This window comes from Diplotaxodon limnothrissa, linkage group LG5 (genome assembly GCF_057381915.1).
Source record: "Diplotaxodon limnothrissa isolate DT_005_m linkage group LG5, D_limnothrissa_male_GT1.1, whole genome shotgun sequence".
NCBI classification, from domain to species: Eukaryota; Metazoa; Chordata; class Actinopteri; order Cichliformes; family Cichlidae; genus Diplotaxodon; species Diplotaxodon limnothrissa.
Genome location: NC_140600.1, coordinates 28,422,253 through 28,447,981, shown reverse-complemented (window position 1 = coordinate 28,447,981; position 25,729 = coordinate 28,422,253). Strand labels below are relative to the sequence as shown.

At 40.1% G+C, this 25,729-nt stretch overlaps 1 protein-coding gene across 1 annotated transcript; it reads left to right on the top strand.

The window, feature by feature from the left end:
- Positions 1-1,313: 1,313 nt before the first annotated feature.
- ywhaba (tyrosine 3-monooxygenase/tryptophan 5-monooxygenase activation protein, beta polypeptide a) lies at positions 1,314-25,665 on the top strand. Its single transcript, XM_085353384.1, has 7 exons — positions 1,314-1,378; positions 9,607-9,767; positions 11,927-12,067; positions 18,772-18,895; positions 18,991-19,154; positions 20,503-20,598; positions 24,885-25,665. Exons 2-7 carry the CDS (start codon positions 9,615-9,617, stop codon positions 24,939-24,941), a joined length of 735 nt encoding a protein of 244 aa, XP_085209510.1. The 5' UTR covers positions 1,314-1,378; positions 9,607-9,614; the 3' UTR covers positions 24,942-25,665.
- The last annotated feature ends 64 nt before the right edge of the window (positions 25,666-25,729 follow it).

Here is a 25,729-nt window from a genome sequence, read left to right as displayed (position 1 = left end):
TGACATACTTCAATCTGCAATAATCACTATATTTTCTATATAATATATTGTTTATATATGCAGATTGAAGTATTATGTGGAGCCAAACTGTGCTTATAAAGCATTTATCAGATAACTTGAATGGCAACTTTAAGGGGTTAAAATAAGCTTTTTGAAAAAGATAAACTGGAATACTAAACCGTCGCTGATGTTACTTTACTTTATTACCATTACTTCAAAAAATTAATCACCTCTCATTTCTACCAATTTTGTTGCTTTTTCAAATGCAATGTTGTTTATTATTCCAAGTAAATTATAGTGAATTTGTTTTTTTTTGTTTTTTTTAATAGTTTTGTTTGATACAGTTAAAGTGTATATTGGTCCAGTTAATCTTGAGATCCTTTCCATGGTTGTTAACAGAATTATTCCAAAAACTGAATTATTCCTTTGAAATCAGCTATTCAATTTTTTGGGATTATTTTGTAAAATAGAATAACTGTTACTGTTTGCTCTATCAATTTTATTTTTACCGATAGTGGAATTAAGGTTTGCTTTTAATCATGGAATCTCACTTATTTTTCAAATTTAAATGTCGACCCAATATGTCTGAAAAAAAAAACTGATATGGCTTATAAAGATTTGGGTATCTGATCAGAAATGATTAAAAACAATGCTGTATTATCTGCTAACTATGAGAAAAATAACCTGATTTGAATGCGTGTGGCTATTAACAGAACTGTATTTTGTGGAACTTGTGCATTGGTTTCATTTTTCAGTTTCACCTTCCTTGGGTTTGATGGGCCATATGTTGATCCTTTGAGACAGTTTATTGACTGGTGATAGAGGTTAAGCCATCAATGAATGAATGAAGAAGATATTGAAGACATATAGCCTTCATCTTGACATTTTTTATATATATTGCGGATAAAATATATAGTAAAAGTAGATGAACAGTATACCTGATGATCTACTGCTGTGTGGGTGGTGTACTGAAAGAAACAGGACTCCTTGTTACAAAGTATAAATGCTTGAAAATAATACAAATAAATAAATAAATCAGTGTAACCCACACAGAGCTGTGTCAGCTGACACGACGGCGAACTCAGATACGACAGCAGCAGCCTCAGGGAGACAGTTGCCACGGAGACCGATGCACGTCATCCTGTAGCGGTTGCCATGGCCCTCCTGACGTCAAAGCCCCTCGCAAGATGCTTAGGAAACCCCCTGGCGCGGTTGCCGTGGATACTGGCGGGGGGAGGGGTGGGGTTAAGAGGAAGCGGAAGTGTCAGAGCAGGCGGAAGTGGTACTGCCCTGAATACCCTGAGCAGCGAGCGGAGGACGGCTTGACAAACTCACATCGTTGAGAGAATAAAATCGGGATTCCTAGTACATCTTAAATGTGAGTTCACCAGCATATTACTCGATTATCGTCTTATAGACAGTGTAAACACAGTCTTTCGTGGAGAGGAGCAGTCCGAGTGGTAGCCCCATTGCCTGCCTCTGCGGCGGAAGGTGCCTATTGTGGTCTGGGGCTGGGGGCGAGGGTTTAGGCCGAGAATGTGGCCGGATAACGAGAAATAATCCATAAAACACATATGAGCGGTTGCCTCTGCTCTCTATGCAGTTATTATACCACTGATCTTTAATTTTGAAGGCCCAGAATGAGATCGATGCATGCGCGATCCGCGGTCCCGTGAAAGGGGGGGAAGCGGCACCAAGTTTGGCCATTTTGACAGCTTAGCAACCCCAGCCGTCGCGAGAGCTCAGACATTTTAGCAGTCAGTGCTAGCTACATGGCGCCGCGGCTAGCGACAAACTAAACCGCAGACGCTATCTGCCATATGACGATCGTAATATCTGGCCTCATTATTCGCAGCATGGACTGGAAAAGACATCGCGATTATGGATTGTCTTTAAACGAACTCCGTCATGCCGTAGTGAAACGATATGGAAGCTAACCCACCCTCCATATTCCTTGGGAGTCTCCCCTCAAATTCGACTTAATTTCAAGATCTTTCGATTTTATGTAGCTCGATTAGGATAGTGAAGACATAGAACTAATTAAACATTAAACTACGTAGATTATTTGGCTACCGGTTTTGGTGTAACCTCGTCGGCGTTCAGACTGAACTGGGTCAGATCCCCTTAGCGGGCTAGGCTAACCATTAAAGCCAGTAAGCAGCCGTACTGTTTAGCTTCCATGCTAGCTGGCGGTAATCTAGCTCTCCATCTTAAAATTCCGCAGGGGAATGCGACAAGGAGGGCGTAACTGCTAGCAGGCCGACTCAGCGCTGTTACCTCAGTATTCGTGCCCCGAGGCCGTTTTTAAAAACGTCCGTGTCAGACTCTTTTTGTCGAGATTATGGATTTTACTCGGTTGGGCGTGTGTCGGTCCAAAGCTGAAGATGGTGTCCCTCGATTTTTTTATTTTTTATTTTTTTAACGATAATTGTTTAGCTAGGTGGTTCAATAACAGCACGGCAAATGCAAAGCACGTTGGTCGTGTGCCAGACGATTGTAGCTTGGACTGAGTTGGATCAATGTCAAGCCGATGTGTAGCTCGCTATGGCGGTAAAGCAATGCGTCATTAATGCGCTTGTAATCGCGACCAGCGGCATTTTACCTAATGCTAAGTGCTAACTCGTGCTAATATGTCATAACACAGCTGTGTGAATTACGATGCACGATAGACCTGGCAATTAAATTGAGGCGGAGCCCCGTTTTAGTGTTTGTAGGTAATGCAAGCCATTACATAATTTCTATCCTTTGTATATATAAAAAATAATAATAATGACACGCCTTGTTAGGTAGGAGTATCGTTTCTACACACAATCAAACAGTAATGAACCATGTTTGACACACCTGGTACAGAAATGATCCTCACATCTTCCTAAACAAGAACAAAAATTGTCCTATTTTTTATATTATTTTTAATTGATTGGTTTTAATAAAATGTCTATAATATCAGACATTGTATCCAGTTCCCATGACAATCGCTACAAAACCCAAGTTGTTTTCAGAACCCTACATTCTTAACAGAATCAAATCATTTCAATGTTATATCTTAAATTCTACTATTAGTATTTTAGTTTTATCAGTGTTATTGGAGAGTACAGTGAAGATTAAACAGGAGTGGAGGAAGACATCAGCAAAGGGTCTTGGATTGGACACGAACCTGGGTCCTGGGATATGGTTGCCTGCTCAAACCACTGAGCAAAACTGGTGTCTTGAATCAAATTTTGATGAATTATGAAGTTAACATTACTTTTGTTAATATGCATTATGTTCGAAACACATTAAACAAAATAATAGCCAGGAACCAATACTGCAGTCTGTGTCCTGGTGTCTCATCAAAAAAATAAAGTTGCTTTCCTGTGGTGCGTGTTAATACAAGTACATCAGCATCTGGCACCTGAATAGGAGATTTGGTAATGATAGGTGGTGGTGGTGGGGGACTTCACCCTGCCAAACACTGTCACCACCTAAATCATGTGTTTCTGTGACCACCATCAGTGATGAACATTAATTCATCAGTTTTATATATCAATTATGATTTTGGTTTTGTGATAATTAGGATAAAAAAAAAATTCTGCTATGAGGCTCTTGTTTTGTCTTTTATTATAAATCAAAAACAAGTTTGATCTTGTTTGCTTTTTGCCCCACCCTAAAACCCTAAAATCACTGTTTAGATCAAATTCAGCCAAGAAGACTTTGGGTGACCATCGAGATGATATGAAAGTTCTAAAACGTTTGTGCAGGTGAACCTTTTGTTGTATGCAGGGTTTGACTCTCTAAACTTGTAAGCTTTTGCCAGCATGCTATCGAATTGTCGGTTTGTCATCGACTTCAACTCGCCGTCGCTCCACAAACCATGAAAGTCCTCAGAATCCACTGCAGCCTTGGCTACCTCTTCCTGTGTACAATCTCAGGCGTGTAGACACTACAGCCTGGAGGTGACTGGTGTTCAGCTTCCCACGAGATGATCCTGTGTCCCTGACATTGTTAACCTTTTTATAAAAATTATAATTATATTTAAAGTTGCACAAATCCTGTTATAAATGAATGATTTCTGTTATAAATAACTATTAGACAATTAAGATTATAGTAAGAGTATAGTTAACTCAAATATTCATGATTATTATGTTTTGCCTTAATACGGCAACCCTGTCAGGACCCACTCTGCAAAATGTTGCAGCTCCTTTGGCTTAACTTTTGAATGCCATTTGAATACATATTTTTATTAAAAACATTCAAAGTTTTTTGTATGGATTTCACACTTAAAACACCAGTCGTCATATATTCTGATGTTGGTTAAAGTGGGATTTGCCAATGTAAAACAATTATACAATTATATTACCCATGTGTCAGCCTCGACAAAACGCTGGTGAATCTAGAGGGATCACATTTTTCCTTCAACAAGTGTCCTGATAATGGAATGAATGGGTTTCTGAATTTATAATGATCATAATGGTCTCACTTTTTTTTTTTTTTTTTTTTGAAAACTAATGGAACTGTGCTCAGCATCAGCAGATAATTGATTTCTGCTTGTTAGCCTTTGAATTGGCGCTCGATACGTGCTGTTGGTGCGCTCCCTGTCAAGAGGCCTTTAATTACTCAGCAGAAGAATAGGAGTGGCCGTTTAGTTGTGAATGAATAGCTGAAGGTTTGTTAGATTTGTCCGCTCTCCTGCTGTGACGTTTAGAGGTACTCATTCTTTTCATATTTTCACAGTAGTTGTTGTAAAGATAAGAATCTGGTATTGAATTTTCTTTTAAATCATCCCTATAGATTATATTATACATTTCCTAGATACTGTATTTAGGCTTTAAGTGTGTTTTTTGGCAGATGCCTTTCATTTATTAACAAATACCAATTTTCAGACTGGCAGTTATGATTGCTTACAACTAAAATACAAGTGTTAGCGCCTCACGCTAGTCATTTTTTAAAATATTATTATTTATTACAGTTTGTAAGTTTAATAGGAAACAAATTGACTTACTGTTTGGTTGACTAATAAACATAAAATACCTTTTTTTTTTTTTAAATTTTTAATTTTTTTTTCCTGGAATCTGAGCTCCATTCAACAAAAAAAAAAATGCTAACAAAAACCAAAAATGCTTCCTTATGCATAATTGTTTGTGCTTATTCTTAAACATAAACAATTAAAATGACTGAGTGTGCAAAGAAATCTGCATATTGATCGGAGTGAATTAAATTAGGGAAAGCGTTAAAGCAACTAAACCACTTAAATGTAGAAGTAAAAGAGGGCTATTTGTTTCCACAAATGCCTCAGCACCCTCTGGTGGCAGTGAGGTAAACTGTTACATGTTTTTAATATCATAGATTAAGATTTGAAAAAAGTACACAGAATGTTGCCCCAACTGGGTTATTTTCTTTCTTTCTTGCTATTTTTTTTTTTTTTTATATAAAGAAAATACTTATTAGTAGAAGACAACCTCAAGTGTCCTTTGCTGTGACAACACACTGTTCTTAAAACAATGTCATTCCTCATGTGAAAAGAGAACTAGTAAGGCAGGCTACCTGGAACTTTGAAGGCGCTACTTGTTTAGATTGCTGAGATAGCTTCTGTGTACACAGTGTCCTCTATTGTCATGTGCTTTACCAGTCGCAGTTCAGCAGTAGGGTTGGCCTGAAGAAGTGAGAGTCACTGCTGGGGAAAAAACCAAAATGACATAATACCTTGTACCACTGGAAGAACTGCTAAAATCACTGTACCAAAAATGTCTGTATTTTATGGCTTAATTCTAAAGCTAATAGACATTTTTGGACACATTTGCATATATATGGCCAAAGAATTCTCAAGAATTTTTTATTTTTCTTTTGGTTACACATTTCAAAACTAACTAGAAAAAGCCAGTTAAAATAAATGAGAAATACTATACCTAGGCATTTATCAAAGGAGGAAAGATTCAAAATTAAACAACATATTTTTGTATGTGACTATGTGAACCTGTTGGAGAATAGCGGTTAATTTAAAGGTTAAATCTGAGTTAAATGTTTTCAGTCAATGAGGTTTGAACCAGGTGTGGGGGCCCAGTTTTGCGTCAGTAATGAGCGTCTTTCAAAGTCTGATCTTCACAACATATTATTGGAAGGATATATAATTCCCCGTACAAGATGCATGTAGCCTCGATGTCACCCAGCAGTCAGTGAAGCCTTGAGCTAAGCGTTTTTGAAACCAAATCTTGGGATCGAGGGGTAGATGTGAAATTGGTTGCGTGACCTTTTCATGAATCACAAGGTAGGCGAGCTCTAAGGTGCCCTGCCTTGTCTTCCTTTTTGACACCAGTGGGGATGGTAATTTGCAAAATTGATATTATCCTGTTTTAGAATGGTCTTGTAGCTAGTGATTGAGAATCTAAACTCATCGGGAAAGTTTTTATTGAAGTCACTGATCTGGCGAGCTGAAAGGTCAGTTACCCATGAGCGTGTACACAACTGGACTTCTTTTTGCAGCTGGACCAGTCGCCTCCTGCTGGTCATTAGAAGGAATTCAGGTTAAAGGAACTTTATCTTTGGGTGCTTTTTTTCAAACCCAGGATTTATATTTATATATTCCATAAGATTATTATAAAAAGAAATCGAGCATCGTTAGAAGTACTCTGATTGTTAGGAGCATGAGACACTGAGTTTAATAGACGTCAGAAACGAACAAAGACTAGCTTCTAGTCTACCAAAGTCGTCGTCTTGTTTTGTTCACCAGAAGACTTCACCAGAAGAAAGCTGAACAACAATGCTTTGCACTTTTCCTCATTGGGATGCATTGAGGAAGCTACTTCTGCCCAAAAACTGCTCTGTTGCTGTCTAAGAGTTTGCTAAAGCCCCCGTGGATGAACCACAAAGACTTGTTTTTTTTATTTCTTTTTTTTGTTTAGGTTTTTTTTTTTTTTTTTTGACTATTGAGAGACAGAGAAGAAGGAACATAAAAACGTAACCTGTAAAAGTAGGGCTGCCACAAACGATTATTTTGATAGTCGACTAGTCACCTATTATTTTTGCGATTAGTCGACTAATCAGATCATGCGTCTATTGGACGTAAAACGTACAGCTTATTGCACCAGCAGCATCTGCTCTTATATAACTATCATTAGCTTACAGCTTGAACTGTTTAAGGTATGTGCTAACTAAAAATAAAGACAAGATGATAGTTTATTAAACTTTTAATGAAATTTGCAGATTGTCTCGAAGTTTAATAAACTCGGCCGTCTGTTCTTTCTATGTAAAATGACAGGACACTGGACTAAATTCTCTATCATTTCACACTTCTGTTTAATCAGTTCTCTGTTTGACATTTATTCAGCTGTGTAAAAACTTGTGTAACGTTAGTCTCAGCCAAACCAATTTACTGAGGAACAAATAAAACTCTGAAAAAGCCAAACAATAACATTTTTAAATTATCTGAGCAACTTATATATCACGTTTAACCTGAAGTGAAAGACCTCGGGGGTTTGAAAATGATGTGCCGGGAGTTCGCTGTTCTCGCCGGCTCTAGTGAGCCTCTAGCTATCGAGCTGGTGGATAACAGACGTCTCCGAAAAAGTCGGAGCACCTTTGCAAATATGTGATGTCTTGATAAACCGAGCAGAAGTTTGCACAGCTACATTCTCGCCTGAAAATATGTTAACAGTTTATTTTGTGACCCAGAAAGAGTAATAAGAGTAATATTAAAACTAAGCAGCTGCCGCCATTGTTGAAAACTGGAATTGGCTGAGCCGTGCTATGAATTCTGGGATAGGTTGGGCCACGAAGGATAAACCCGACCCATCCTTCAAATCTGGGGACGCATTTGGGGGAGTCTTCGAATTTGGACAGGCTTCGCCGCGTCGCTGTAATGTAATTGGCCTACAAATGCGGCCTCCGAAGGATGCGGCCGCTAAATTAAATCCTAATGGAACAATGAGTTTTCAATTGGAACAGAGGAATCTGAGGAAATCTGTCCACAAACAGGAAGTGGGTCTTCCAGCAGGACCACCCCCAAAGCACAAGGTATCCTATGCCCTCCCCCTCCAAAAAAAAAAGTCAGAGCTGTTGTGTTAAGTATTTGAAGCATACAGTTAGTGTATGGAAACCCACTAACAACCCAGCATTGGCGCTACTTTACACAGGAATGTCTTTTTTACCGCACAAAAACGGGTGTTACTCGTGAAATGGAACTGTCTTGGGAGAATTGCTTTTGACCAGAAGAAAGAATTCAAAAATATGTCCACGCACGCTTAAAACAAATCTCCTAGAATGGTAATCTCTATCTGATGAATAAACTGTGGCAGTTACCAGAAAATTACTAACCACAGAAACATGCCACAGTTTGAGAATGTTGGGGAGAAATAGGATCTGTGCTGATTTGAAATGTTGATCGACAGTTCCAGACTGAAATCGGTGCCAAAACTGTGTCGACTAGAAGTCGACTCGACAGGCCGAATTGTTGACAGCAAGGCCTAATTGTATCTTCAGTGAGTCATTGTTGGAAAAACACATGAAAAAGTCCAAGTGAGTGCTAAAAATGTTTTATAGGCACCAGATCTAAAGATACTTTACAACCTGCTCTTTAATTTAAAATCTGAGCAGTTGACATAAAAGCCAGTGTTAAGCAGAAAACAGCTCAGAATAACCGAATAAATTCAGATGTCTGTTTTTGTGGCCTGCTTTCATCTTTGATATTGAATTAATGACAGTAATTCTCTTATTAGACTAGAACTTGGTTCAGAATGAATTTGAAACCATTTTAATGATGTGTTAATGACATCAGATCTGTCAAAAAATAACTTGTAAATCTCAGATTTGGTTTTATTTATGGTGGGAAATGTGAGAGAAGTACAGTAAATAAAAGTCCTCTGCTTGTGGCATTTATCATAGCTCATATTTTCTTTGCCCTCCATAGGGAAACCCTCTTTCACAGCGAGGTGAGAGGTCAGGTAAGCTCCAAGGATGCTAAAACTGAAAAGAGAGGTAGTTTTGAATTTCCCTCTGGTAGATAACTGCTGACGGAGCTAAAACTGTAGCAGCTAAGGCTGCTTTGTGTATAAATGTGTTTGTACATTTTACTGTTGCCGTGATGGTGTAGTCGTGTTTTCATTAGCAGTTTAAATGTGTAATGGTTAAGTGCTTAAAGCTCATTGTGGCAAATCCAAAGTGTGATGGTGTAGATATAAAAGGCGATGATGTGGCCTACTTAGACCTACAGATTCATCTGGAGAGTAGAGCAGCCCTCGGGGATGAAATAACGGGGAGCAGCCATTTCGCTGCAATTGAGGTTTTGACATTTTATGAGACATTTTATTAAGTCTTTGCCAGTATATCCAACACTCTCGTATGTGACGTTAGGATGCGCTAAGTGCGATGATGTGGATTCTCTTTGCTAGTGGGTTGACCAGCTTTTTACACGTTCCTGTTTTCTTGCAAAGTGGCACCTGCAAGTGCAGTATTCTAGCTATCACATCTGCTATTTCTTTCAGCTTCTTCGATATGTTCTGCTCTTATTAAAAGCGCTGATTTCCACACCTGTTTCTCACAAGCTCTCTATCTCTGTATAGTTTCGCTGCCCATTTCTGGTCATAGATGAAGAGCTGCAGCGGTGAAGTCCTAACTCTGGTCTCCTTCTTCTTGCAGTCTAAAAGATGGATAAGAGCGACCTGGTGCAGAAAGCCAAGCTGGCAGAGCAGGCCGAGCGCTATGACGACATGGCGGCTGCCATGAAGGCTGTGACAGAGCAGGGCGCAGAGCTCAGCAACGAGGAGCGCAACCTGCTCTCTGTCGCCTACAAGAACGTGGTATGCTATCAGTCTTATCGTTTTGATATTCTTCTTCTCCCCGCAAACCTGTAGATCCGTGACTCCCAAAGTGTCGGCCACGGCCCCCTGGTGAGCTGTGAAAGTATTACGGGTGGGCCGTGAGAGGTCATTTACAATGAGTATACTATTATAAATTCAGCTAACTGAAAGGTTGATACGATTTTGCTCTTATTATTGATAGGAAAATGTCACTTTAAAAATAGCTTTATTTTTTTGGATCCCCCTTATTATTACAGAGGTTGCAAACCTGCCACTGCCCATCATCAGTGGTGACCTGTGATTTCAATGAAAAGCTAGATGACTATAGGAATGATTAATGGTTTTCCTTTTTATCCTTATCACTTATCTCTGCTGGATAAGCATAGGAAATTGAGAATTTAACAGTGTATATGCTGAGATTTGTTTTCACTGGCAACACTGTTGGATTACAAGTATATTTGATCTGCTCCTGCTCTGCAGTGAAAATGAAAATTAATATTTTGTCAAAATTCTTCAAAATTTGATCTTTTGATAGTAAAGGTTTGTAGCTAAAAGCCCAGATGTACTCCTGACCAGGCTTGTTCACTTCAAATTTCAATTTTTATTTATTTTTTTGTTATTTATTCTCCTATGACTCACAGTTCAAATAATAGCCTTGGTCTTTCCAAGTTATATGATATATGGTGTTGAGTAATCACCAAAATACTGTACTGACCAAATTAATTGTGATTGTAACTGCGATATTCAAAACTAAAATGCCGATAATAATGGATTAATTTGACAGATTGTATCATTTTCTGGAGACATTACACTCGTAGTGTTAATGAATTCTTTTGAAGTAAAAATCTGTCATCTTTTGCAAAAGGAACCATACAATTCTGTGTTATGACTTTATAGAGGAGTCTCTTTGTTCTCATGTTTAGTTTGTCACCACAGCACATTATACAAGGAAAGTGTTCTTTGACCCCATATGATCTTAAAAGCAGAAAGAGCGCTTTCACAGCTCAGCGATAACAATACATTTATAGCACCTATGTCAGCTATAAATGAGTCCCTCCCTTCAGTCCTCTGTTTTTAAATCATTCTCAGAGATTTATTTGGAAACCTTTACTGTAAAAGTTTTGGGTGGCCGAATATTTTTGAAGTTCAGCATAGCCATAGTGTAGTCCATCTTGGCACGAATCAGTAACTAAAATGCCAACTCGTTCAGCTCTAAGACTGTTCTTAGCTGTGCATTTTACATTTAGTGGTTTTTATTTTTTTTCTGTAAAGATTTTGAAGTTTGAAGCACAAATTATGTAAGAACAGCCCGAGGCTTTCCTGCACTGCCGCTCTGTTTATCATTGGGGTTTTTCTTAAAGCTTGCCTGCACCAAGTAGTACACAGTTCAGTTGATTTTGCCTGCTTCAACAGCAACTGCAGCAAAGTGGATAGTATATATGTGTTTAGTTCGGACGTAGGAAATAAAACACTGCAGTTCAGACGGGTTTCGTCTGGTTTTGCAGTTAATTTTGTGAACTGTTATTCAGTGACAGACTTGGAAAAAAGATATTAATTAATAAAACGATACAAGACAATGAAGGTGGGATAAATGGAAATGAAAAGCAAAAAAGAAAAAGCAGTATTATTAGCATTATTCATCTAATTTATTTTCAGTAATCTCATTTCAGCTCATCAGTTTTGATGCTGTGATTAAAAAGACTTGTGATTTCTAACATTTTAGAATGACATTAATGACTTTGTGCCCTGATGATTTGTTGCAGCTGTTGATGTCCAACTATGTACCAAAACTATCCAAAATCAACCCTGAATATTTGCATTTTTAATCATGGTTACTCAGATGCCCGCATCAGTTGATGGGCAATCAGCATCTGCTTCAGATTCAGCATACTCTGTGCAGATATCAGCCTGTGCTGCAGCCTGATAGTCACTTCTTCAGAAGAGCAAATACACGCCACAATGTGCAGATTGAAACCCAACATATCAAGAAAATGCACAGGCATCTGTTATGTATGGTAATGCTTTAATCAAAGGTGCATTGTGGCCCCGAATAAACCTTAGATATACTTAAATTCATTCTCATTTAGTTGTAGATCAGATGCAGTAAGATGCTGTTTTTTAATGTGACTCCTTCTGGTTTGCATTGTCTTTGCTAATAGGTGGGGGCACGCCGTTCATCCTGGCGCGTCATCTCCAGCATCGAGCAGAAGACGGAGGGGAACGAGAAGAAACAGCAGATGGCCCGTGATTACCGCGTGAAGATTGAGGGTGAACTTCAAGAAATCTGCAATGACGTGCTGGTATGAACAAGAGTGGGGCAGAGAGGAGGAGGGGGGGGACGAGGAGTTGTGAAGGAACAGTGAAAGAAAGGAGAAAATGGATGGTTGTGATGATAGAAGGAACGGCAATACTTAAGAGAAGGCAGAAGATGGTGAAGGAAGGCACACTGTAGTTGATCCCTTCTGGCTGTCACATGGTGCTACTTGTGGAGATGGTACCGGTAATAACGTAGCTGGCAGCTGTTGAGAGAGCTGCCAAACAAAGCTTTAATTTTCTTCTCGGTTTTTTGCTTTGCTGCCCCACTTGGCACGTTTGATTAATTTTATTTGTGTTCACTTTTCTATAGAAGAAGCTGTGCACGCGCACGTGTGCTCCAAAGGGGGGATGGTGTGGGCAGATTAAGCTGTGTATTAGGGCTGGGCCATATTATACCGTTCACGGTAATACCGGTATAATGTTAGGCAACGATAGGAAAATGAAATATCGCGATAGAATGGGAGTAAAACGCGCATGCGCAGTGCCTTTGTTTTCATACGCACATGGCCGATTGTTGAGTGAAACAAATGAACCAGAATTGGTTTGTAAAAATGGTGCAACTTCAGTGATGTGGAACTGGTTTGGCGTTTGTCCGTCAGATACACGACAAAGCACATTTTTTTGCAGAACATGCAAGCGGCCGTCGTTATTGTCGTATTTGTCGGACTAAGATGCTCTTAAATCTGGGAGTAATCTGGGTCCTAAACTCCGTAAACCTTCAGGTCAAACAACACTGCAGCATCACTGAGAGTTTAAAAACTGTCTAAATTCTTTCATCTTTAATAAAACGATCAGCATTGCTGCTTTACCAGGTGTAACTATGAAGTTTAACTTCCAGGCATCCATGAAAACAAAATTTATTACATTTAACGGAGTTAAAAGTTAGCAGGAAGCTAGCGGAAGTTAGCTCGCTAGTTTCGCTAGTTACCCAAGCATGATATAGCATGTTCTGACTGAGAGATTTCTGAATAAATTCAAACGTACAGCTCTGCTATCACTTCCAACATAAATGAAGACAGGAAACTAAACAGCAGTGACGTTTGTAGGGTTACTGAAGTTGGGCTAGCTGGTATATAATGATGTGCTACGTGATCGCTAGCGACACAGCTATGTTAGCATGACATAAACAGTGAAGCTGGAGGACGAACACTAACACTTTTCCACTTATAAAAGTTAACGTGCCTGATAGTTAGAGACAAATGCAATCGCATGGCAGGATGCTGTAAACGGACCAAACTTCAGTCAGGAGAACAACTGAGATAATCCATAACAACTGAGATAATCCATCCACAATACGAGGTTAGTCATTAATATACTGCAACAACATGGGAATAGAGCAGCTGCCAGAGAATTCCACATTAATGAATCAATGGTACAGAAGTGGAGGAAGCAAGAAGAATGAGTTTAATAAAGTTTGATTTATCTGACTGCCTTGTTTCGCTTAATGTGCCTTATAATCCCGTGCACCTTATGGTCCGAAAAATACGTACTGCACACTGCAGTTTAATGTTGCAAAGCACCTCTTTTTAACTTCAGTGGATATTATACATGGTTATGCTCAGGATATGTCAGCCCATTTCTACTGGAAATGCCTTTTGGTTAAACTTTCAGCAAGGAATTTGTATTCGCACTGTTAAATTTTTATATAGCTTTAATGTACATAAAAACCAGCTTCTTGTTTAAGTGAAAATAAAAGGAAGGTTTTCTTTTTGCACTAGTAATGTTGTGGAGTTGTATTTTGTCTTGCATCAATTATATCGTCAGTTATATCGTTATCGCAAATTTTCAAATATATATCGTGATAAATATTTTTGGCCATATCGCCCTGCTCTACTGTGTATTACCCCCCCATTGTTCTTAAGATGACACAGCTTGCCCATTTAGCAGTGCTGTTAATACTGCAGTGCCAAGTGACAGTAACCGTGCGTACTCCCAGCAAATTAATATTGAGCGGTAACCCCATTGACTAGACACCCTTCTTGAATCTCACATGGACTTTGTTCTTGCACAAGATTATTTTTATGATCTTGTGTGAAAAAGTTATGCATAAATGTTTAGCCAGGCAGCTTCATATCAGTTACTGCGTGTTTCTTTCTTCTGAAACTCTTGACCACTGCGCAAAGACATCATGGTCCTGCACAATCCCAGGGAGCTATGCAAAGTGTTTCTCAGATAAAGTACTTGCAAGTAATCGTGGTAAAATGCCTTATGAACGTTCACGACAAGAATGAAGGTCATTAGTGTGCTAATTTAATGCTGTAGGGTTGTGCCACATCATATCGTACATGATAATACCGGTACAAATTTTTACGTGACATAAAAAGGCTATATAGCACTATCATTGCTATAACAATGCCTTGAGTTTACAGTCCCTCGAGTTCAACGACGAGACAAGCCCAAGCATGTCTAAAAGCAAGAGTTGTGTATCAGTTTCTGATGATGCTTTTTTTTAAGGTACTACATGTACTTTTTACCACTTCCAGCAAACCACCACACTTTGCCAAGTATGGAGGAAATGTTTCGCCACTTGAGGCAAAATTCCGTCAAGCTAAATATTCAAACAGTTATGTGATACTTCAAATTTCCAGGGAAAACACTAACTGCTTACTTTTGTGCTTACATTTGACTTATGCTGTATCATTGGATGTAATGCTGTGTCACTACTAGTGCACTTGAATACTGCCCGTTTCAGTAGAGTCACTCTTCCAATGAGCAAGTGTGCTTTTATACAGCAGTTACCTGTATATGTTAGGGGTGCAACGGTACAGAAAATTCACGGTTCGGTTCGATACTTTGGTGTCACGGTTCGATTTTTTTTTTCGATACAAAAAATGTTCATGCCTTTTTAGTCATTTATTAAAATTATAAATATATATTTTAATTCAAAAGTACAGTTTTTAAATGTAATGTTGCTGAAACAAATATAAATATCTGATTGAGAAATCACTCATCTTTGGAAAAGAGAGTTTATTACAGAGAAATGGCTCTTTCCAAAATAAAAGCTATACTATACGCTTCTTCTGGGCTATATTCTCAGCAGCATATTAAACATATCAGGTCCCCATAAGGAGAATCATGTGCTAACGGCTGTCTAAATGACTCGGGTAAAGTTTGTAGCGTGCGTGCTTGTTGTTTTTGTCTGCTTCCGCTTGTCTTTGCACTAGGATGATGTCGGTGTAAATGTGCAGTCATATTCGTTGTGTTCCCACTAGTGCTGTCAGCGTTAATCTGAAATGACGTTAACGCCACAACACGGCAAATCTCCGTTAACGAGCTACCGCGGATCGCCCCGTGCGTGGGGCTGGATGGCGTCAACACCTTAACCAGCAAACTGCACTAACGCAGTAGTTCCCACCAATGTAATTGAGCATTGCGTGGCACATCCGACATACTCTTTTACTTTTGTCCATGGCGCGCTTACCTTCAGGGTCATACTTCACACGAAGACCAAAATAGTTCCAAACGCCAGATCTGAATGAGGGTGGGGGAGGTTCAATTTGCCATGTTGCAACGAGCTTAGCTTCTGTCTTGCTAGTTTGTGCTGCGCTCAGTGGATCTGCGCTCGACAGTGCAGCCTAGGCGGATAAGTCGAACGCAGATCCACTGAGCTCTCAACACAGACAGCATCGCCAGAAGAAAAGTTGATAAAATAAATAAAAAATTTTAGTATTGTTCGATACATATGCGTACTGAACCGAAAGCACTGTATTGAACGGTTCGATATCGATACCTGTATCGTTGCACCCCTAGTATACATGCAGGAAATCTTCCTCGTGATAATGTCAATGAATACAATTACCGAATTCTGGGTCATTTTGGTTCAAAACCATCAAGCTGAACGATGTGAATCAGTTGAACGACAGTCCATATGGTGCCTGTAAAAGAGCAAACACAGAAGATACTTTTGGCTGCTCCCAGCAGGTAGCTCCACATGTTTGATTTGGCAGTTTTTACACTGGATGCCCTTCCTGATGTAACACCAGAGGGATTTGTTTCCTCCCAGCATCTTTTACTTTTTAGGCAAACGAACTGGAATAACATTTATTAATTTATCTATTTTTTTCAAATTACGGCTTGTCCCACTTCTTAAATATAATTTATAACAACCAAAGTGCATATAATAACAAAAGTGACCTGTGAAATTGTACCAAACAGAATCAACCCAATATACTGGGTATAAGCCAACTGCTGATGTTGTTTCAGCAGCCCAGAGTGAGTTATGTTTCCATCACACTCCAACCTCATAATTTATTGTTAGTGCAGACTTCAGATAAAGGATGGCTGAAGGAAAATACAGTAATTGTGTCTGAACCTGAAGTGACCTCATAGGCTTCAAGTATCCTCATTTGTTTTCATTTTCAAACACTTGGAACGTTAATACTTTTGCCTCAACTGGAAAGTACTTTCGGTGAAGCTTCCTGTATAAATAAAGGCCTTACTCAGCTGTTCAAGTGTCACTTTAAAGGAGCTGTTAAAGTGTTGTGAGAAATTACAGTTGTTTTTTGTTTTTAAACACTTGTAGCAATAAATATGACTTAGGCCTCACTGTCAGGTCCTGACAAGGCTAGAACATAAATTGCTCAAGGTCAAAGCAGCTCAAATTTTTTAGCGCATGAGCAGACTTCTAATAATATCTTCAAGGTCAAACCATCTTCAAGCCTCCGCAGTGATGTGGTGCTGTAGGAATGATGGGAGAAAAGGATGGGTAGAGACATGCTGTCCTTAAAGCAGCAGGAAGCTTGGAAGGGGAGAGCTTTGATGCATCCACGGGATGGAAAAATATGTCAGTAACCCTGACCTAGAACAGCGTACCAGTGGATCATCATATCGCATCATATTGGCTCTCCAAGAGTAGTGTTTTGTTGTAAGCTGAAATATGAATTCTGCATTTTAAAATTAGGTGTATTTGTTGCTAAAATAAAACGTAGGTAACCTGATTTAGCAACTGCTGTGGGGAGTGGACGGGCGTGCTGCAAACTTGAAATGCGGAATAGACGGAGCACTCGCTAACCTTGTGCAAAGTCATCAATAGCCAAAGGCTTGCCAAAAATTACATGTTGTTCTTCATTTTGTTTTTGATGCTGAACTTATCCACAGTCACTGCTCAGTTTTAGTTGGAGCGCCAGAAGAAAAACACTTACTGGAAAATCAGCTTATTTATTTATTTTTTTTAAATTCAGTTTTGTGACTTTTTTTTTTCCTTTTACAGGAACTACTTAAAAGAGGCAAATCATTCTTTAGTTGCTCTGTCATCTCGAAGTTATCAGCTCAGGATCACATGTAGGCATTTCCTCGCTGTATTCGCTCAGAAGTCAAAGCGCCAAGTGCAAGTGACTAAAGTTAAAATGGCTACCGCCCCTATATCATGTCTACATGACATTCCCAGGACAGGTTACTGGAGTCAGCAGATTAAAACAGAATCATTGTAATCACTGAAACAAAGCTGACCTCAGTGAGGAAGAGGCTCTGGGGTAAAGTGAGAGCTGATCACATGGTCAGAGTAAAACCCTTCTTTAAACGATCAGATGAGGACAGCAACAGCGGTATGAACCGTGACACACATGCTTGAAGTTGGTGTCACCCCGGCAGCAAACCTGGCTTTCTCTTCTTTTCAGACAAAGAACACATTAATAAGCAGGTGGCCCAAGGCACTGGGACACGGCTTTATTTCTTTCGCACAGAGGAGTCTTATATATGTGATAATACAGAAAACACAATTAATTACACCCACCATGCCCATATCTAGCTCCACTTTTTTTTTCTCATGCTTTAGTAGAATGGCTTCGCAGGCTTTCCAGCTCAAAATAATCCCCATCCGTGTTACCCTCATTTCATCCTCTTCTTTTTGACTCCAGCTGGTCTAGCTCTCCTGATTCTGATTGGCTTCTCCTCATAAATAGGTTTGAACATCAGGTGGGCGGGGCTTCTGTACTCACTACCAGAGTGGTGGCGATCGTATGAGGGTGGGAGATTGCCGCTTTTATTGAGATCACACAGAGGCGAGAGGAAAAAACCGAAGTGAAGTTGAGCATTTGGCTCACATGATTACTTGTCCAAACACTGACCTCATCATGGAAACTTTGAGCACTTTGAACATTCGCATTTGTAGCAGTTCAGTATATGACAGCTAGTGGGGAAAAACATCATACAGTTTTCAAACATTAGCAGTAATTTTTAACTAAAAAGAGAAGCTGTCTTCAACAGAAAATCTATCTACACACACACCTGGAATGGTGGGATCAGCAGAAGCACAGGTAGCCATCAGGAAATGGTCAGATACAGTTACCAGTAATCCTGCATTTGAAAGGTGTGGATGGGGGTAGTGAATTTCTAAAGCTATTCAGCTATTCGACAAGCACGTGTAAAGAAGCGTCTGGCAGCTTGATGCTGTTAGTGATTGCCAAAGGACTGCCTCCATCCATTATTTAAATGTGTAGGATGGGAGAGTCAATTAAATGAGCGTAATTGAGGTTCGGGTGTTTACTCTTTAGCTGTTGGTAATGGTGTTTGTATTCATCACATGTTTGGCTTTAGCAAAGGCCGTAATGCAAATAGACTGAGAAATATTAGCAAAACCCTCTGTGTTCAAGGTGTTTGTTTACTTTCCACTCGTGTGTCTTTATGTAATACTCAACCTGTAATGTCTAAGTGCAAAATGGAAAAAAAACTTGTCATCTGTCTGTTTCAGAGCCTGCTCGACAAATTCCTCATTCCCAACGCATCTCAAGCGGAGAGCAAGGTGTTCTACCTCAAAATGAAAGGAGACTACTTTAGATACCTGTCAGAGGTGGCCTCTGGGGACTCAAAGAAGAGTAAGTAGTCTGAACGAACCTCTGATATATTTAAATGGGAAAGATTGTTTACCTTTTCACACAGCACGTGATAACTGGTCATTTGTGTTGTGAAGATACGGTGGAGAACTCTCAGATGGCCTACCAGGATGCCTTCGACATCAGCAAGAAGGAAATGCAGCCAACACACCCCATCCGGCTGGGCCTAGCCCTCAACTTCTCCGTCTTCTACTACGAAATCCTCAACTCGCCCGAGCAGGCCTGCTCTTTGGCTAAGCAGGTTGGTCTTTAACACTTTATTTACTCATGTACGATGGCTGAATTTGCATTTTTGCCATTTTTATTGAAATGCAGATTAGACAGGTGGTCCTTCCTCCACTGAACAGTCTGTCATTTAACAGTCATAAGACACATGGAGTCTCACCAGCTCCTGAGCTCTTCCTCCCAGACAAATACAGCCATTTACTGCTAAAACCAAATTTTGCTCTATATACCACTGTTATTTTGAAAACTAATAATCAGGATGCAGTTGAAATGCAGATTATCAGCTGATTTAATTCACAGTTGAAGAATTGGGGGCTAAAATATGGAACCAATGACTCCATCAGCACTGGGTTTCCTCTTTTATGATCCTTTTCGGGCCTTTACTCTCAGTCAGCCATTTACACAGTATTCCCCTTCTTTCTCCTGAGTTGCTTTTGAAGTATGCTTTGGGTCATTGTCCACCCATTGTGTATTGCTTAGCACACAACAGTCAAACTTTGCTGCATTGGGCTGAATCTGAGCAGAAGGTCTAGCGTCCAAGTGTGCGATCGTTCAGAATGTGGATTCTTCTCTTTCCGCCTGTGGTACAGGTTATCTCTGCTTCACTCGTCTGCACTCTTCCAGAACTTGCCTGGCTTTTTTAGGTTTGCTTGGGTCGGACTGACACAATTTAATCAAACGCTGAGCATGAGGCTCCATGCAGACGCCCACAGCAGACTTCAAGTGAACTTTAAATAACAAAAACACTCGTCCACGATATCTGCGGCTGGGTGTGTGCTTCCTGTACTCTACAGGGCAATGGTCTACAAACCTCTGTATTTTCTCCTTTGTGGTCTTTTCCTTATTTTTTTTGACTGGGATAATGAAATGTCTACCTTCTGGAGAGTTTTCTATAGTTGGCTTTTTGGTATGAAAGGTGTTTTTTGCTATTGAAATGATTGAAACGATCCTGTGATCATCCACCATGGTTGTGATCAGTTTCTTTACATTTGTGTCCCAGCTATCTTTCAGTGGATTTGTTTATTTTGACAGCTGCTTTCAGCACGTTGTTGGTTCATAGCAACAGCTTCCAAATATCACAATTGGCAACTGCAGATGTTTTACTTGCTTAATGGATCAAAGAAGCATCAGAGAAATGGCTCACACCTGTCCATGAAACACCGTTGAGTCAAGTTCAATTTGGTCCAGTGCGATTTATTGGAGCTAATATTAAAGAGCTGTCCTCAATTTGGATATGCTATATCTTTCATATAGCTGTAACTCATACATGTTTTTTTTGGGGGGTTTTTTGTTTTGTTTTTTAAGCTTGTCTCAGTGAAAACAAGTTTTCAGAAGGAAATTAACCAGTGAACTTCTCCCTGCAGGCTTTCGATGAGGCAATCGCCGAGCTCGACACCTTGAACGAGGACTCGTACAAAGACAGCACGCTGATCATGCAGCTACTAAGGGACAACCTCACTGTGAGTATACCTGTGAACAGGTGTCGTTACTGAAACTCGATGAGTTTCAGGATTAGAATTAGAAATAATTAAAGGTCTCTTAGAGGAGAGTGGCACAACTTGCAATTGTTGAGTGTAAAACATAAATGCGATGTGATTCACAGACACTGTTATATCGGGTTTCCTGTTGGGTATGGTTGGGACAAAACTCTGCTAAAGCTCAAGAATGCAAATCAGAGTTCACATCAGTGTTTCAACTCCAGCTGCCATTAAATCCTGTTTCACATTTTTTTTTATGTGTTGGCCAACAACCGAGCACACAGCACCGATATGCAGCTTGCAGCCACTTGCCAAGGTTTTGCTCTACTCTCTTTTCTTCTGCCAGGATCCGATGGCGAAGAACAACAGTGTCGATGACTGATTAATCATATTACCATGATCACAGACTCACAGGCTGCATTAATTTAATGCTACCTGCCAGCAGGATACTGATGATTAGAAGAATATGTTGAGTGGAATTGTTTTTCATTCATATGCAGCAACGTTTACACATTGCTGACTGTTGCACATCAGCCAGCAAATTTAAGTCTTTAAGCTTGGCCGTCTAGAATCCACAAATAAAAATGCTGAAGTATATTTGTGTGCACAATACACATACTACAGCATTGCTTGTTCTCTTTTAAACTTATAAGAGTCACGCTTACCAGGGATGCACCAATCAAGTGTTTGTAGTTCCGATCTGATACGCTGGCTGGATTGCCTGCTACAGCCTCTTCCTCACAGTTAGGAAAACGGATAATTAACACTGGTATTGATTGTACCTCTTCTTATTTTTAACACGGAACCAGGCTCCCCTTGAACAAGTAAATTTACTAAGTTTTTGTTTGTTTGGTCTTTTTTTTTTTTTTTTTTTTTTTTAATTTAAATTGAGCAAATGAATAAATGAGACCAAGCCACAGGATAAATAGAGGAGCATAGAGCTGGTTGGATGAATTGGCTCTCTATCACAGATATCCGGTCCAGTTTTTGTGTTTGTATCTGATCAGTGCATCGCTAATCCGGCATTTCTGCCCACTCTGTGTTTTAAGTGATATACCAATCAGCCACAACATTAAAACTACCTGCTACCTATTGTTTAGGGCTGCTTCGTGCCACTAAAACAACTCTGAACCATTGGAACATGGACATGAGGTTGTCCTGCGGTATCTGAGAGGTTGGCAGCTTATCCTCTGGGTCCTGTGGGTCGGGCGGTGGGGTCTCCGTAGATCCGGGTTTGTTCTAGTTCATCCTGAAGATGCTTAGTGGAACTGGACTCTCTCTTTGTCGTGTTCCTCGGGCAGTTTTTGCTGCTTCTTCTCCTTCTCCTCCTCTTGTCAGAGCCTTTCCATGAGAGGTGTGCTTGGTCTGCAGTAATATTTAGGTGGGTAAGTGCCTATCAGCGTCATTCTGAGATGAATGCCAGGACCCAAGGTTTTCCCAGAACAAGGATTAGTGGGAAATGAGACTTTGTGGCTTTAATATTGTGGCTGGTTAGTGTACAACCAAATTTTTATTTCAAAGGATTATTTTTAGGATTCAATAGTTGCAGAAATATCCAAAAATAATTGTAAATCTGCAATTGAAGGAAATGGGTTAAAAATAAAAGAAATAAACGATAAGGATGAGATCAAAATATATATGAAAACAAAATCAAATGGTGTCATGTATGTTGATCTGAGCTGTTATTTATTTATTTTTATTTTTTCTTAAATACTGGGCCTTGGTTCAGACCACAGCTGTCGAACTCCAGGCCTCGAGGGTTGGTGTCCTGCAGGTTTTAGATGTGTCCTTGATCCAACACGGCTGATTCAAAAAGCTAAATTACCTCCTCAGTATGTCTTGAGGTTCTCCAGAAGCCTGGTAATGAACTAATCATTTGATTCAGGTGTGTTGACCCAGGGTGAGATCTAAAACCTGCAGGACACCAGCCCTCAAGGCCTGGAGGTCGACACCCCTGGTTCAGACCTTCAGTTCATTTTCTGTCTAAAACAAGCTGCTTTAGCTCCTCTCTTTAAGTTAAAGTTTTTCCAATTGTCTGCCCCATGCAAACAGAAGGTGAGCTTCTGTGTTACTAGCCAGAGATGGTTCAAGGTTCTTTATTTGTCACATGCATAGTTATACAAGTATAACACACAGTGAAATGTAGATGTGTGCCTCAGAGCAGTGTTTCCCAACCTTTTGAAGCCACGGCACATATTTGACATTACAAAAATCACACGGTACACCACCAAACAAAGATGCCACAGAAAGCATATTCATAATTTTCCCCGTGTACCAGGTATAGTGGACTTGGCTTGACATGTCCCCAGTATCCTTTTTTTTTTTTTTTTTTTTTTTTTGGTTTTGTTTTGTGGACCACTACTCAGGCTATGGCCTTCATCTGGGCTAAATTTCCTCCAGGACCCGGGTACTTTCTCTTTTCAAATATTTATCTGTTGCTGTTAAGCGCTGCGTTCACAGCATGACTATTATGTCATTTGTTCTCCGTCGTCTTGTTTTGCTGGCAGTTGGCAACCCACTTAGGCTACGTTCACACTGGAGGCGAAAGCGCATCAAATCAGATTTTTTTTTTTTTTTGACCCTATGCGACCCATATCCGATCATGCTATGACAGTGTGAAGGGCACAAATCCGATATTTTCAAATCCGATTTGGGTCACTTTCGTATGTGGTACTGAATCCGATACATATCCGATGTTTTAGAAAGCGACTGCTGTTTGAACGGTCAAGTTGCATTAAATCCGTCTTTTACATCACTGACACAAGACAGACGCTAATTATCAGCGCCGGAGAAGACATCGCAAACGCTTCCTGGCCATCCAGTGTAGATGTCAGTGAAACTGTTGGGAAGACAACGTGAACATTTTATTTGTACTGTATAATCTGCAGATTCTGACAGAAATCTGCAACTATCCTTTGAAGCACCGCTCCTCTCTTAAACAGCAATAAGGATCATTATTAGGTTATTTACATTATTATGTAAATAACAAAATAACTTAAGCAAAATGGGAAACGTGAAGTCCGAAGTCTTTATATTAAGGCCATCAGTCAAACAATACTGTTTGCTCTGGGTCTAAACAGAGCGCGTTGTGTGTTACATCTTCTTTCGCGCATGCGAGCCGCTTTGAGCGTTCACACTGGAGGACGTTTGCTGTCGCATTTTATTTGTAGTGTGAACGAGCAGACAAAAAAAATCGGATTTGATCAAAAAATCGGAATTGAGCATCAAGACCTGCAGTGTGAACGTAGCCTTAGCAGATCGTTGTACTGCCCTCTAGAGGAAGAATGTAATTGTTCTGCCCGTTACTCACGCTGATCGCTTAGAGTACTAATCAGGTGGAACCAAATAATCTTCCACAGCACACCTCATCATTTTCAAGTGGTTGGGAAACACTGCCTCAGATGATCCGATAACGGGTATCCACTCTCTTCGACATCAGTACAGATCTCCAAGAGAACCACTCTGAGTGTTTATAGCAGCCTGGCGCCTGAGCTTTTTCTTTATAGGGATTACTCTTACATACCAAACCTCGTTATTTGAAACGCTGGCCATGTTTAATGAGAAGATTCACCATTTATATTTATCACAAAGGGAAAACCACCTCAAAGGTCACCCTTTAAGTTTGGGAGTGGCTCTTTCATTATCAATTGGTCATCAACTCGTTGCAGCTGGTGTTAGTGCATTTTTAAGCACCTCAAGTGTACTTGAATGAGCCCTAATACTGTGGTTCTTTCAAGAAGCTACAATTAAGTGTAATAATAGAACAATTCTTGGCAGCCACAAAACTCAGAAGTAAATGTTTTTGCCTTCAGTAAAGAATGCTGTTCTTTATGACTCTGTTTTTGCCCTTGAACTGTTATTATCATGAGGGGAGCTTGACACAGGGATTTCTAAAACCGTAATAATGACAAAAAGATTGCACTGAATAGATTCCTGCTCCTGAGCTGCACCGAATCAGGACTTGTACGTTTCCCCCTTGCAGATCTGTGTATTTATATGTAGCAGCTATTCTGCTGCAGTATATTCACTCCTGGTTGTTGAAAAGCTTTCTGGGAAGTGGAGTTGGAGTGAACTGGACTGGAGGAGAAATGGTGAAAATAAAAGCAGATGAAGATGGACTACCAAAAATATCTCGACAGCATCACGAAACACTTGTTAGAGATGCTCACGCTGAGTGTTTGAAGATGCTCAAACCTTCCTTTGTACCTCGCAGTCTGGAAGACGACACTGAAAGATGTCTCTCTCTCTCTTTCTCTCTCTCTCTGCAGCTGTGGACATCGGAAAACCAGGGAGATGAGGGTGAGGCCGGCGATGGAGAGAACTAGAGCGCACTTCACTGTTAACCCATCCCCACACTCTTCTTCCTCTTCCTCCTCCTCCTTTTATCTCTCTTCCTCTTTCTTCTCTACTTCCTCCTCTTCGTACACATAAACGACCCGTTCATTCCCTCGTCCCACTTTTTCAGTCCCAGCCTCCCGACTTCCCTTCTGTATAACCAACAGCATGAATAGTACCTGCCCTTCAGACAAATATTAAAAACAGATATGAGAGGAGGACCCCCCCAGAAAACTACTCTTTCACCCCCACCATTTAATCCATCCCTGTCACCCTCCCTCGATCACGGCACTCCATTGCAGGCCAGCAACTAAAAACCACTGGCCAGTCTAGTCTTATAGCACGCGGGGAGGGTTTTTATCCAGAACCACCAAATAAATTAACGTCTCCTAGAGTCGACATTCGCCTCTTATCTTTCTTTCTTCATTCCACTCTTCCCCTCACTTCCTCCTTCCTAACATCTCAGTCCCTTCCCTCCTGACCCCCACTCCTCTCTCTAGCGAGTTAATGCATTTATATAGTTGTCCATTCCTTCTGTTTTGGCTTTTCTTAGTGTACTGGCAAAAAATGGCTGGTTTTATTCCACTTTAAACAAAAACAAACAAACAAAGGTTATTAAACTGTCCATTTATTTTCAACAAACACTGTGATTGCTTAGTTTTTCCTCCACCTTGCCACCAAGAGCCCTTGTTTGATGGCAAAATCGATATTGAGCTGGGATTGGGGGGGGGGGGGGCGGGAGTGGCGGGTTGGGGGGAGGGAGTGGGAGTGGGTTGTG

What these genes read in the sequence shown, in the direction of transcription:
- ywhaba (XM_085353384.1), top strand. Translation starts at nt 9,615, where the DNA reads ATGGATAAGAGCGACCTGGTGCAGAAAGCCAAGCTGGCAGAGCAGGCC. An exon ending in CTGTCGCCTACAAGAACGTG is followed by an intron (nt 9,768 to 11,926) that starts GTATGCTATCAG and finishes CTTTGCTAATAG; the next exon opens with GTGGGGGCACGCCGTTCATC. An exon ending in CCTGCTCTTTGGCTAAGCAG is followed by an intron (nt 19,155 to 20,502) that starts GTTGGTCTTTAA and finishes TTCTCCCTGCAG; the next exon opens with GCTTTCGATGAGGCAATCGC.